A 15,287-nucleotide genomic window follows, 5' to 3' on the forward strand; every position below is an offset into this window, starting at 1 on the left:
TTTTGGCCCACAGCAGTTAAGCAATCTACCCCCCCCCCAAAATGAATGAAATTTTGACTATTCAAGGTGAAACAGATGAGAATTACAACAGTTTTTATTTATATTTAAAGGTACCTTGTGGGTGGAGAAATAGCGTGATAGATGTTCTCTTGCCAGCTCTTACAGAAAACTCTTCTATGTCACCTGTGCAGTTTTGTGGACAGAAGACATCTGAAAAATAAGCTTCTACTGCTTCTTTGAAGAGTTACTTGTTGGTTTGATTCCACGATAAAGTACAAAGCAGTCTTGCTTAAGAACTCTGGACATGCTCAAAAATGGGATGTTTTAATTTGCTTATAGTTATCCATAACTTTTAATAAGCCACTTTCCCACCAGATTCTCTAGTGCCAAAAATCTGATGACGTGAGGTTATTAACTGGTGAAGCAGATTCAGGACAGGCAACTGAAAGCCTTTATTCAAACAAATATATAAGGAATGCACTATCACAATATGTGTTTATGGTAACAAGCTTATTTGGCTGGCCATGGTGCATTTGCATGACTTTGACCAAATTCTGCAAAGCAATTATGTAGCTGATTTGTGTTTTTATAAAATTATTTCATAGTATGACAAGCTACATCTGTATACTTTCAATTTTATTTTTGTCTTTGACAAAGAGCTTTAAATGAGAGATCTGCTGGATCACCCAACAATCCTCACCACTTGAAATTTACTTTGGCAAATGGAGAGGCCATGTACAACACACATTGCTTTTTATGGCCCAGAACAAGATGGATTTTTTTGGGAGGAGAAAAAGATAGGCAGACGAACAGAAACAGTTTAATAAATGATTTATTTTGGTTTTGTGATTAAGTAGTTTGCATTTTCTTCCAATGAAGACAACACACATATGCAGTACAGTAATGTCTATAACATTCCATTCTAGATGCAACATACTTGCAGGTGTTAAATTTTAGGGAAAATCTGTATTAAGAGCTTGGAAGTCACAATTCACTGCCTTAAAAATATATTTCACAGACAGGGGTGGTTAAAAAAAACCAAAACCCTATGTATATACTCCAAAAAGCAGACAGAAGCTGTGAAAATCTATTAGTTTACCTAATTTGTACGTAGTCAGGTTAATGTCACTACCAGAAAAACAACAACTGTCACTGATCTAGCTATAGAAGGTAAGAGGGCTCACCCTCACAGTCTTAGCCAAGGTTTGGTAAGTTAGTGATAAAGCTTGGGTCTAGAAAATCAAATATGCCACTGCATGAAGATATTAGAAATGTCTTAAAGACCTGGTACACGCCTATACCCCAACCAAGTAGAAAATGCAGACTTCCTGAAGAGTAGCAGTGAGACCTGAATTTCCTAAAGTCATTGGAAAAGAACAATTGCTGGCAATGGGGCAAGACTAGTGACTAAAATTCCTCTCCCCACATCCCTTCAACAGACATGTAGCTGACAGTAATAAAATTTAAGGCACTTGAAAGATTCATAATGTTAACATCAGCACAGAATACATGACTATTTAGTGGTGTTTTAAACAGCACTTACTCTTGGCTCAGTAATAAAATTGGCTCAAATTTCAATTCTGGAACTGCAAGTTGCACTGTTAGTCTTGAAATCTTCTACTACAAGTTTACAAGACGTAGCCATTCAAGAGCCAGTAAGGAAGCAACACTAACTAGAAATAATTTCTAAGTCTCACCACTAAGCATAAGCTTATTACAGCTTTAGAGTGCAAAGAGGCTTTTTTTAAACTGTCACTGTTTAGAAGTGCTTTAATTATGCTTAAGGTTTAGAATATATTCTAAGATTTTATCTAAATTTATGAAGCTAAAAGAGATGGGGAATTATGTTAAACAATGGACTATACAGCTTAAGGCCATTAAATACCACCTACTACAGATGTGTTGCTTGCTGAAAATTGGCTGATCAATTTACCATTTCATACACCTGAGCTGATTGTCTTTTAGGAGTGCAGTTGCCTGAAAGTTACAGTACTGTTTGCTAAGTATTATTATGAATAAACTTTCTATGCAACATTATTGAAGTGAATACTATTAGCTACAAGGGCTAGAGAAGTTGAGCAATTAAAATGCAGTAAAATTTAGCAATAAGCCATAAACCCAGACTTATCATCAGCAGCTTAAAATCAAGCAAGCAATAGAGCTAATCCAAAAGCATCACTTAATGTTGCATTTCTAGCATTTAAACTATGCTTGCCATATAACCTGCAAAACAAGGATTAGCAGTCTATTTTGACAATTATCAAAAACTTACATAGCTCCAAGTGCTCGGGCTGCCTACTTCCACCATGACTATCTGTGTTTTATGAAACTTAAGGAAGGAAACTGCATTGATATAAGAGCAAATATTCTCTCAAATCCATACAGAATTATGGTAGGTTTGCAATCACAAAATGTGTCTACTGAAAGTACTGCTCTGAAATGTAAAGCATGTCAATAGAACTTTCCAAGGCAAGTGTTTTGAAGGCTAGAGACACATGGCTTTAGGAACAGTATATGAAGATTGCTTACACTGTTTTCTTTCCACATCTGTCTTCACAAAAAACTTATATAAAGACAAGTATATATAAATAATGCCCAAGTTCATGTGTCTACTAGAATGAAATTGCTGCAAGTGGAATGACATTCACTGTACCTCAAATAAATAAAATGGCACAAACGTTTCAGTTTGCAGCCTACTCATTAAGGCACTGGTCTTTCTTCCTTATGCACCAAGGAACTAGCATTCTTTGACTATCATTCTTCCTATGGCTGCTTACGCTTACATTAGAAAACAATTATCCTTCTGACACCAAGTATAGAAAAATATGGGCTTCCATAATCCTTAAGGAAAAAAACATAGTTCTAGAAATTTGCCCCAATCTCCTAGCAGTACACTATAAAAAGCCAGTTTTCACACACATAGTGTTTTATGCCAAGTCACCAGGAATTCACATTTTAATAGTAATAATAATAATTATAATAATAATGTAGGGGGCACTGCATTTAAGGCTAACTTATCAATTGCAATCATAAAGTTATATATCAAGAACACTGCTGCCAATGAATATAGTTACTATTAAAGTCTACATTTGGCATGTCAGATAAAAGAAACGGTTTCACGGCAGCAGCCACTAAAGAAATTTCAGACAGCCAATGAGGATTCATGCACAATATTGCAAGTATTCTTGCAGAGCAAAACATGATTCATACAACCTTCTTCCAAGCATGTTGCAGAAACATTTTCTTTTTTAAAAAAAGTCTTGAAGAATAAGAGTATTTTGAATTGCTGTCTTCTATAAGGAATAAAGATATTTTGGTGCAGCTAACCACAAATGTTGACCTTGTAAAGTCCACTTAAAAGCAACGTATTCTAGAGGGTATGATAGTTTTGTTCTTTGGACTTGCAAAATTTGTAGAGAAAGAATATTACTGCTTGCAGTCCCAGCACTAGGACGATACCACCAATGAAACTGGCAGCATCAAAGGTGGATTTGTGTGGAGATGGTTTGGAAGTTGGTTGGGGAGAAGCTGAGCCTGTCAAATGAAAGAAGTAGAGTTACTAGTGATAGGCTGTGCAAATTTAGAAAGCTCTTCTAAATCACCACCGAGCACCAGGTTGGTGGCCCTAATGTCTTGGATTCCTACCACTTGGATCCCCCCCACCAAAAATAATAATATTTTGGATTATTATTTTTAAAGAAGAGGCACTTCCTTCACCAACGGAGGGGTTTTTCTGAATATGTCTACATTCATGCACAAGTATGCTTTGAGTGCACATGACTGAGAGCTATATGTATGTGCATGCGAGAGAGATGCTAATGTCTCTGTGACATGACTGATTTTAATCTTGCTATAAATCAAATATTACCTGGTGTAGAAGTTGTGTTGCTAGCAGCAGGTGTAACTATTGTACTATTAGAAGTAGTAGGTCTGGCAGAAGTAGGTTTGGCTGGTGCAGTTGCGTTATGTGTAGGACCTGTTTCAAAGAAAATACCACATCTTGGAACCAGCTTTAAATAACTATTTTAATCTTACAAGTTGAGCAAATGATTGCAGAACAAAGGCACTGTTAGATGCATTTCACAGTAATAATTATCAATGGAAAATATTTATGCATGGATAGAAAAATTGGTAGTAGTTTTAAAAAGTCATTTCCTCCATTTTGAAGGCATTTTTTTTTTTCAAATTATGAGATTATCTGAAATATATACAATATAATTCAAGAATCAAAAATTAAACACATTAGGGAAAACATTACTGAGGTTATGTAAGAAGCTAGGTCCCCAACAAAGTGGACAATTAACAAAACCAGACAAGTAGAAATCATTTTAGCACAGATCCCAGGAACCTCCTGCCATATATACAATAATGTCGATTCTTGACATTCCAGAAGAGAATGAAAGAAACATGGAAGTATGCATGTAGAGGAAGTGTACATGTAGTCACTCCCCTGTGCATTCAAATTTTTTCTTGGCTAATTCTACTACATGCTCTTCACTAACATGAATTCTCAAGACACGTTTTCCTCCCATCAATAAATTGTATCATCTACCTTAGTGATCAAAGACAATTCAGTAAAGGACAGGAAATTATCAGTATTCTGGCCTGCAACTCATAGTACTGGTAGGAGCATCTCCATCCCCATTGTTCTACCCAGACACTGAGGTCCAGCGCCGAGGGCCTTCTGGCGGTTCCCTCGCTGTGAGAAGCCAAGTTACAGGGAACCAGGCAGAGGGTCTCCTCAGTAGTGGCACCCACCCTCCCAACAGATGTCAAAGAGAACAATAACTACCAGACATCTAAAGGCAGCCCTGTTTAAGGACGCTTTTAATGTTTGATGCATTACTGTATTTTAATATTGTGTTGGAAGCCGCCCAGAGTGGCTGGGGAAACCCAGCCAGATGGGCGGGGTATAAATAATATATTATTACTACTACTACTTGCCTGTCCTTTATAGTGATTAAGCCATTTCAAGAAACTGGATAAAACCACGAGCTCTCATTTCTGATTTTCCCAAAGTAATCCTGGAAACCTTATTACAGGTGAAACCTTTATACTTGTTTACTTATTAATGCACAAAAGTTTGTTACCTGGGGTAGAAGTGTTGGCTGTGGTAGGTGCAACTGTGGTAGGCTTAGGAGGAACTAAAAAAAAACAAAAGTATGAAGCAGAAAACAGAATATTTAAACACTGAGGCTACAATCTTAACCCCATTTACATGTGAAGAAGCTCCATTGAATTCAATAGCTCTTAATTCCAAGGAGATGTAGCTTATGCTATAAGAGGTACTAATGTTATCAATAGCCACCTCTGTTCCCAAGATACATCCGAGGCTGTGATGGAGAACAGATCATACAATTACAATTGTAACTGGCCCCAAACGTTGACTTTCGCCCTTCAGCTTACATCTTTACTGTGGTGAATTCTTCTGAGATTAGGTACCCACCCATAAATTATTTTCTGCACATACTACTGCACAATCACATGCAGGTGGATTCAGGTAGGTAGCCATGTTGGTCTGACACAGTCGGTCTGACACAGTCTGTCTGTCTGTCTCCCTACCTTTCTATATTGTCCAGTAGCACCTTAGAGACCAACTAAGTTTGTTCTTGGTATAAGCTTTCGTGTGCATGCACTCATTAAGGCACTCATTAAGAGTGCCTTAAGAGAGCCAGGCACTCATTAAGAATTCACACTAACAGTACAATAATATACATGTCTACTTCACAATTAAGTCTCTTTGTGTATAATGGGCCTTACTACAACCTAGGCTTTGGTTTATGAATGGCATCGAGTGGGGAAAGGGTTTTGTGTCTTGAACTACTGTATCTCCATGATCAGGACCAGCAGAACATCACTGACTTCCCCTGGTAAACATGAAGCGGGACGCTGGGAAGAAACAATGACTGTGCCTTGTCAACCACAGCATTCTCTCAATATTTAAAGTGTGCCCACTGGTCTTAAAAACAGCTGCTCTACCTACACGTGGCATCCTACTATGGTGGGGCAAATATTAAAAAAATAGATGTTTCACTAGCAAATTAACATCCCTCAGATACAGCCCATCCTAAAAAACAAACAAAGCACCAAGCCTATACCTAAAGTGATGCAATTATTCACTTTCTTCTTATTTCAAGAAGCATTTTCATCGTGGCTCAGTTAAAAGGTCCTCAACTGTGGTACAGTAAGAGCACATGCTTTGCATGCAAAAGGTCCCTTTTGAATCCCTAGCACCTTCAGTTAAAGCTGTAAAAGAATACTTTCTGAAACCCTAAGAGTCACAGCCAGTCAGTGAACAATCCTGAGCTAGATAGATCAATGGTATGACTCAATAAAAGGCAGGATCCTATGTTTCCAAACTCCTCCTATTTGGATAGACACACGACATCAATTTGCTATTGCACACTCACCACTACCTGAAGCAGTGGACAGCCATGTTATCCATGAGACTCTACTTGTAGTGAAATGAAAGAGAAAGGGTGAACTACTACAGCACTTACTGTTTGACAGCTGTCCAATTCTTGCAATAGACAAGAGCTGATCAATATTGTTGGTGGCATGCAATAGTTACTCCTGTCTGAAGATATTCCCATACAACCTAAGTGAAATTACACTTCCCCAACTGTTTTACCATAGGGACAGAAAATAGCTTCTGCTATCCGTTCAAGTGCTAATTATTCAATACTGGTGGGGGAATAATTAAATAAAAGGTAATTTGCCAGATTACATCCAAGAAACCCATGTTTAAAAACCTCTACACCTCCTATCCTGCTCTTCCACTGGACCTTTTACCTAACTTCTTCCATTGTCCCAGGTGTGGCAGATCTGTGCAGCAGCAATAATAACCTCTCCTGTGGCCTTGGGTCAGGGATCATCAACATTTATGGGGCAGTGGGCACACTGAGAAACCCATGAGTCCCACACACGTATGTTCCACCAGCAATACAGCTTGAAAAAAGTGTTTCAGCTTCCATCCCCGCCCCACCTAATTTAGGAGTGGGGAAACAGATCTTCCTGGAATGTGCAGCTAGAGAGGGAAAGCTTTAAGTTCCTTCCCCAGCAACATTCTCCAGGATGATCATCCACATATACTCCCACAATAATGAGGCTTGAGAAAAGCTTTCTATTAAGACCAAATTTTGAAATCTAATTATGGTGGGGGGGGGGTAATATACCCAATAGAAGAGGAAATGGGGATGCTGTGGAAGTCAATGAAGGTTTCATTGGATGTATGTGCGCCTGCAAGTGCTGCACTGGCAACTCCAGCTTTGGAGACTTTAACATTCCCAACTGCATGGATCCTAAACAACGAATTGATTTTACATCACAAGTGTAGTAGTAAATATTTACCTGAACAAGTTTCATTTCTAAAAGTAGACGTACAGTTATCACTTTCCGTTGCATTTGTACAGTAGGACAAAGAACCTTACAGAAAAAGAAGATTGAGGAAGAATTCTCAGTTTAGTTTTCCAAGAGTGAAACATTCAATGCAATATTTTGGCTACAAGTTTCCATTAGAAACATTTATCTTCATTGTCCTAGAAAAGCTATACAGCTGCTAAATTAGCTTCACTTGTGGTGCTTGTGACATTGCCATTTAGGTATTATCTACTCCTAGGTACTATCTACTCCTTGGTTTAGCAGAGGTGTTATTTTAGCACAGAGCAGTTCACCAACCAATATACTGAGAGTTCCAGAACTCTGGAAAATTAAGAAGTGTCACAAAGATTCTTCTTTATGTTTGTCCCTTAACCTCTGAAAAGCTCCACAATACAAGTCTGCGCCTGGTCAAAAATTCTATACATAAGGGCATTGGTTTCACTAAACACATGTAGGTAAAATACACATGTCTGTATACACAGTGGAACTTATTTTCGTGAGCTACGGTGTAAAGTTAGTGCGCTGCTACTTGGAAAACTTGGGGGAAACCCTGTTTACTTACACACAACCCCATGCATATATATAACAGAGCCTATAAGTAACCAAATGTTTCAAGACCTTAGATTTTCACAGGCCGGCGAGAGGTGGACCTACTAGTCAAACCTCAGTTGTCAAACGTAATCTGTTCCGGAAGCCTGTTCAGCTTCTGAAACGTTCGACAACAGAGGCACAGCTTCTGATTGGTTGCAATAGCTTCCTGCACTCAAGTGGAAGCCGCGTTGGACGTTCAGTTTCCAAAAAATGTTCGAAAACCAGAGTATTTACTTCCAGGTTTTCGGCATTCGGGAGCCAAAACATTCGCAAACAAGGCCGTTTGGGAACTGAGGTTTGACTGTATTTCACCAAGCAGAGTACACACACCAAAGAAAAACCAGAAGCTGAGAAATGAGCTGGTCAGTATGTAAAATTCAAAAGAAATTTATCATGCTCCTGCTTCTTGGTCCTCATTGACCCCTTAGGGCAGGGGTCAGCAAACTTTTTTCACAGGGAGCCGGTCCACTGTCCCTCAGACCTTGTGGGGGGCTGGACTATATTTTATGGGGGGGGAAATCCCCCCCGACTCTCCCCTCCCTTCTCCACAGCACCAGACGAGCCCTGGTGGCCGCTTACCTGCGCCCTGCAAGCGGCAGAAGCTGGCAGCAGCGGAGAGACAATGAGTGGCGTGAAAGGGCTGGCTTCGGAGAGGAGCTGCTTAAAATGGCGCTCAGCCAACCGCGGCTCAACAAAGCCCAGCTCCCTTCCTCTAGGCAGGAGAAGACCAGGAGGAGGGAGGGAGGAAGTGCCGCCGCGGTGTGTGTGTGTGTGGGGGGGGGGGGAGAAATGTTGCAGCCCGAACAATCAGAATCCCCACGCCGATTCCCAGACCGCCCGCGAGCCGGATCCAGTAGGCAATTGGACTGGATCCGGCCCTTTAAGTTTGCCGACCCATGCCTTAGGGTTATAAGGTTCTGTGGGGCAGCAGTAGTAAAAGCCCCAATTGACAAAACCTTCCATGCAACTTTAAACAAACAGCAGCTGCCAGGTTCATGTTTCAAGACCCAGCAGCCCTGTGCCTCCTCAACTCCCTGATATTTCAGCCTCAAACCCTCCTACTTTCCCCCACCTCATTTTTTCAACACCCATGGCTTTCTCTGGTTGCAGTTTTTTACTCCACTGTGTACTTTGCCCCACTTCCAATAGCGAGCCTGTCGCTTGCTCAGAAAATTTCCCTTCCCCAAATAAAAAGCCTGAACCCCAGCTTACAGCCCAAAGGACAAACTACACAGATATGCATCTTTTTCCTCAACTGAAGACAGCCTCTGAGTGTGGCAGTGTCAACAGAGGGTGGGCTTATTAGCATGCAGTTTGGCTCAAAAATGATAAGTCCAGGTTTCACACCTCAATAAGTGCCAACCACTATTAAGCCAGAAAAAGCAAACATACTTAACTACTCTTAGGTATTACAATTCAAAATAATTCCATTTACCGTTGCAGAAAATCCAGGTGCAGTTTATTCCAGATTTGTCAGTACTACTAATGCAGGAACTACAGTTGGTATGTTTTTCACAGCCAGCTAAAAAGGAAGAATGCATTTTTAAACAGTTGATAGATCACAATTTCAAAAGGTAAATGAACATTATGAACAAATTATGAACATTCTATGGCACCCCTGAGGTATAGAAGGGTGTTAAATGTGAATAAACAAAAGCAAGCACTATAAAGTAATTGTTTTTTTATTTTCAAATGAAAAAATTAACATAGGAAATTAACACCTGTAACCAAGGAGAAAGGATCCTAGACATTCATTTCTGGTTACTTCTAGTTGAGTTAGTTTTGCAGTGTGGACAATAACAAATATTCATTCAGTTTTTATGTAAACTTCCTGTCTTCCTTTACCATTTCTTCATTGCTGAACAGCCCAACTACCTCCATGGCTCCTTCTTATTTGTGTAAACAAATGTTTGTTACTTGTCTTAATGTTTTTAGCAATATGCTTCCCACATTTTTTGTTTGTTTAATTTACTGTATTTTAGCTTACCAAGTCTGTAATGTCCATCATTAATACAAACTGTAGCTAATGTTTGTTCTTGGCTTACTGCTTATGGTTTGTCTAAGGGAGACAAACCATGAGTGATTTTGAATGTGGCAGTAAGTCAGGGTGGGTGGGACCCTCCAGACATTATCCCCCATCAGCCCCAGCTTGCGTGGCAAATGGTCAGATTGATGGGAGGTGTACACTGGCAACATCTGTAGGGCAACGTGATTCACAATTAGAGCTGCATGACATAGAAAATGATCGTTTATTGAATAATTATTCGAGGATGACCTAACTTTATAGAAAGGCTAGCTTTTTGGCTCCTATGTGTTGGTGGTGGTAGTCTGCAACAGCACCAATAAATGGAGGCTACTTCTGGCCTCACTACCTCTTGCTTGCAAGTGTCCTTTGTCAAAATGGAGCAGTTCCGAGATGCTATATTATAGACCTTTCACAATGACAGTGATGCTAAGTCCTAAATTCCAAAGATTGTTATGCATGCTGTATTAGACCTATTATTTTAGCTTATCGGTGCCTAAAATACTACACTCTGCCATTTGTACCAGACCTGAAATTGCTTTCCTCTTTGAGATTTTTATGGAAAGCAATTCATAAAAGAAATAATAACACAAACTGCCTTCAGGCCTTTGCACATAGCTACAAATAGGTTTCAGTCACTGTGTGTAGGCACAGAAAGGAGCCCTGGTCAATGCTGACTGCCCTGGTAGCTATGTCTTACAAATCTTCCCTCCTACTTCCTAGGAATAGGCTTGGCCAGCTTCGCTTTAATTCCATTAAGCACATATATTGAAATGAGTTTGTGTGCCATGTTCGGGAAACAATTCTAGTTTTAATTTCATACTCCAATTGAAGCCCCACCAGTGCCAAGGAATATGTAAACTACTGCAATGAGATATCTGCTTTGAGAATTAAAGTATGACCTTTCCCCTCTTCTGAAAACTATTGCTAGTGGGCAAGGAAGGAGCTCGTAGAGCCCTGCATATAATCAACTATTTGAAGTTTTCCACTCCTGTTTTATGAGGAGAGCATTAACCTGCAAGCTAACACGCCAAATATGAAGTATCCTAAAATGTTATCTAGCTCAAAATAAGCAACTGGTCGTTTAAGATGAAATTCGTAGGAATAACTTCTTTGAATGCCCAAAGTAGATATTAGTAAATAAAACTATTTCATTCCTCCATTTCCACTTTATTTTCTCATTTGGTTAAATCAAAACAGGCTGAATGATACTAGCACCAGCAACATCCACTTTCAACTGATAAAACATTCTACAGAATTTGAAATGTGCTTGTGGGAGGGAGTTATTGGTTTGTTTTTATTATGTGTTTTGTGTTCTCATTTTGTATTTTTATGTTGTGAACCCCCCTATGACCTTCTGATGAAGGGCAGTATACAAATTTAATAGATAATAATGTGGGTTTATCTGTTAGAAGTATGCACAACATATCTAGCATCAGTTCAGCCAACTCAGCTCTATGTCCTTCAGGTCCATTCTAGTCAAACCGTTTTCAATGGGTTTTAAAAGATGGGCTTGCATGCTATGTAATGTGTGAATAAGTGAGCAGAAATGAATGTCAACAATTCAGAAAACTCCAGTGAGGTAATTTATTTTTGGGGAGAAAAAATCTAGACTCATCCTGTACAGGGAGCTGACAGGGAGGATAGGGCCTCTATGAGGCAGGTCAGAATGGCTTTTCTCAGGGTGGGAGGTGGGAGAATTCAACTCTCTGTGTGTGTGAAGGTTAAGATAAAATGGTGACCAAGGGCTACATAGATATATTTATAATTTTGTGTTTTATGAAGATTATCTTACTTTAATTTTGTCTTTAGTTTCTTTCTGTTTGATACATTCTTTCATTTTTCTCTTTACTTTAGTTTGGAATTTTATGGTATATTAGGTTGAAAACCTTTAATGCAATTGATTAAAAGAAATCTAGATTCATCCTAATAGCAGCTTCTACAGACATTCATGGCAAAAGCAGCTGTTAAAACACATCAGCAGGGGAATCCTTGGAGGGTGGAAATCTTTTCCCTCAGGGCCTTCTCCCAACTTACTTGCCTCCATCAGTTGTGCAGTTGCAAAGACAAACGAATGAACACAGCTTTAAAATAAGAGAACCAAAGTACTTTTTTCTGTTTATAGCTTTCATCCTGTTAATTTAGACAAAACCTCTTATATACTGTCCAGTGCCATGAAAGTTGATGGTGCCATCGTAACAACCATGATGATAGAAAGGCAAGGAGGAAAACAAATACCGGTAAATACTTGAGTTATCTCCCTGAAAATAGAGGTCAGATTGCCGATTAGACGCTTGCAACCTCTCTCAAAATAGCTCCTACGCTGTAAAGAATTAGGGCTTTTGCACAATAAATCCTTGCACTTCATCCCTTGCGTTAACTCATAACTGATATACAGATCGTGCGTCACTACAGGATAAATAAATATACGAAGAGAGAGGGCAACGTTGCTGCATTGTCTCGGCTCGAATGTTCGTAAACTTTTCAGAGGGGGAGGCGGAGCGCAGCGAACACGGAGGCAACACAATCCGAAACCAGACCGAGCAGGGCAGCTGCCAGTGGCCCTTCGCCGCCTTCATCCCCACCACCACACCCCACGGTTTCGTTTCTCTTACAAGCGACGAAAAGGCAACTCTCCTGAGCCTCAGGTCTGGCGGTGGGCGGACCCTTTCCCACGACCCAAGCTTCCCAACACCGCGAATCCTGCCTCCCCGCATTCTTCCCGCCTGCCGATGCCTCTCTCGGAAGGAAGATAAGGGGACGCAGAAGCCGCCCCTGCCCCAATAAACTAGGGCTAGAATCGCCCCTGACGCGGAAGAACCGCGATGCTTGAACTGAACTGCAGCCGCGGCGGGCCATGTTCGCCCCTCGGCAGCTGCGTGCCATGTTTAACCATTTCAACCCCTCGGCCTTTTTCGGACCGAAATCAACTGTTTGCCACGTGGGGAGCGGGGGGGGAGGGGAATTCCACGTTGGCGGGGGGGGGTCTGCATGCCTTCAAAAGAGTAAAGGGGGGTCGGTGCCGGAGGTGCGCTCTGTCCCCCCCCCGCCTCGCCTCCGCCCCTTGGCAACCCGTAACAAGACCACATCCCCCCTCTCTTCATTCCCTCCGCCCTCGGGGCTGCTTTCTTCGAGGAGGGGCTGCACTACGAGCCCCGTCTAGCGCCGCTCCGTCAAGGCCAGGGCGGCTACCTGGCAGCCTTCGGGCCCCCTGTGTTCCCCCGCTTCGCTTTCAAGGCTTCGCAGCGACGCAAGGAGCCTTTTCGCTCCCGAAGCCCTGCGCCGCCCGCCCGCCCGCTCCGTCTCCTCACCTTCCTCCTCTTCGGCCGCGGCCAACGCGGACGTGAGGCAAGAGGCGACCACCAGCAGGAGCAGCGCCCAGCCTAGGGCAGCCCAGCGAAGGCGGCTGAAGCAGCTCATGGCGTCTCTTGGCGAGGTAAGCGAGGGGGATTCGCCCCACGAGGAAAGGAAGAAGAAACAACGACGGGAAAAGCGGCTCAGCCCTCAGCTCGCGCAACCCGCTCCGCTTCCCGGCCGGTCGAAGTCTGCAGTCACGTGACGCGGCCGTTGGGCGGCCCGCGCGAGCCGTTTGACGCGTGGACTGAGGCAAGCGCCAGCGCGCGCGCGCTCTGTCTCTCTTTCTCTCTCTCTCAGCTCCCTGCGTAATAAGAGATGGTCTCGTCGACGCGTAAACCCCTTCAAGCAGCGCACACACCCCCGCCTGCTGCAATGGAACGGCCCTCGAGGGAAAGAGCAGCTTCCTCGTCACGTGACCGAAACCTCGAATGGCGTGGAAAGATCCCGACGGAGCGGGCGTGGCTGCTTCGACGCCCGCTCGCTTGTCACTTGATGTCTCAATTCGTGCGAAAATTAGATCATGGGTTGCTTTGTAGACGCGGGTGTCGTTAAAAGATCAATATTGATATTTGGAGTTGGGATCACTTAAAATAGCTTTGTGATAGGAGAAAAGCGATTAAATTAAATGTGAAATTATTAACTGGTAGTTCTTGACCTTGGGCAGCATCAGAAATACGCTTTGCGTTTGGCAAGCCGCAAAAACCAGACGGGCAGTAGTGATGGCAGGGCCTAAACTCCACTCAGTAGAATGAGCGGAAGCCCCGCTGCCCACCAAATGCAGGCGAGCTGCACAATATCACCTAAAAGCAGAGACGTTGAAGACAATGCATTAAGTCCTGAGCCTAAAATTATTTTTGTGTTAGGTTACTTGCCCTTCGCTGCAAGGTCCCAGGGCGCGTCACAACAATGTAAAATATCTCGTTAAAAACAGACTAACAACCAAGGGTGAGGGATAATGACTGCCAGAGGACTTGAAGTCAATCTTTAACAGGAGAGCTGACTGGGCAGACTAAGAAACCAAGCAGTTTCTCTGATGTTCCAGTGTTGCATATAGGTGCACGCTTTGTAATACAGTACTGCAATGCTTATATGCAGAGGATATCAAGGCACAAGGCTTGGGCTGCTCCTGGCGGCCACACATGATGGCCAGGTTCCTGTGTGACATTACCAGGAAGCCCTGGTTCTTCTTAGGGTAGCAAAACATCTTAAATGAACTCTGTGTGACTGAAGCAAAACTTCAATCCAGATACAGTGGTACCTCAGGTTACATACGCTTCAGGTTACATACTCCGCTAACCCAGAAATAGTGCTTCAGGTTAAGAACTTTGCTTCAGGCTGAGAACAGAAATCGTGCTCGGCCGGTGCGGCAGCAGCAGGAGGCCCCATTAGCTAAAGTGGTGCTTCAGGTTAAGAACAGTTTCAGGTTAAGTACGGACCTCCAGAATGAATTAAGTACTTAACCCGAGGTACCACTGTACAAGGCCAGGGACAACAGTGTACGGAAAGGCGGTGTATGCACTTAAAATTGTAAGAAGATGATAGAAAGAATGTCGATTCCAGTTACAGCACCACTTTCCTGGCTGATTATTCTTTTTAGGTGGAAATTGACCTATGGAGCAGCTTGCAAATAGTGTTCCAGGAATACTGACATTCCTCAATGAGAGTATCAGTAATAGCAGAGAAGTAAACATATTGTGCACAGCTCACTACTACTAATCTTTTGCAAGGTGCAAGTATGAAATTTGGGGTGCTTCTATACTCACTATTTTCAGGTGGGATTCAGTCACATACTGGAAAATTCAGATTGTGAAATAACTTATTAGGTCTTGTGCAATGAACCTACTTGATTTTCTCACAGAAAGGAAGGTTCTAAATGTCCAGATAAATAAAATTGTCAGACAACATGCAGATGTGAAGTGACAAGAAGCATGCTGCA

At 42.0% G+C, this 15,287-nt stretch overlaps 2 protein-coding genes across 5 annotated transcripts in view; one reads left to right on the top strand and one right to left on the bottom strand.

The window, feature by feature from the left end:
• LOC308473366 (uncharacterized protein) overlaps positions 1–853 on the top strand; it is a 61,076-nt gene extending 60,223 nt beyond the window's left edge. For all 4 annotated transcript variants that reach the window (XM_080998804.1, XM_080998805.1, XM_080998806.1 and 1 more), the window contains one exon: positions 111–853. In XM_080998804.1, the coding sequence (XP_080854930.1) occupies positions 111–221 (111 nt within the window). In that variant the 3' untranslated portion in view covers positions 222–853. The remainder of the gene's footprint in view (positions 1–110) is intronic.
• On the bottom strand, positions 815–13,752 carry CD164 (CD164 molecule). Its single transcript, XM_080998837.1, has 6 exons — positions 13,306–13,752; positions 9,407–9,493; positions 7,351–7,425; positions 5,091–5,144; positions 3,869–3,976; positions 815–3,534 (listed from the first exon to the last, which is right to left on the bottom strand). Exons 1-6 carry the CDS (start codon positions 13,412–13,414, stop codon positions 3,371–3,373), a joined length of 597 nt encoding a protein of 198 aa, XP_080854963.1. The 5' UTR covers positions 13,415–13,752; the 3' UTR covers positions 815–3,370.
• Between the last annotated feature and the right edge of the window lie 1,535 nt (positions 13,753–15,287).

This window comes from Podarcis pityusensis (genome assembly GCF_964106645.2).
Source record: "Podarcis pityusensis genome assembly, chromosome: 3".
Taxonomy (NCBI): Eukaryota; Metazoa; Chordata; class Lepidosauria; order Squamata; family Lacertidae; genus Podarcis; species Podarcis pityusensis.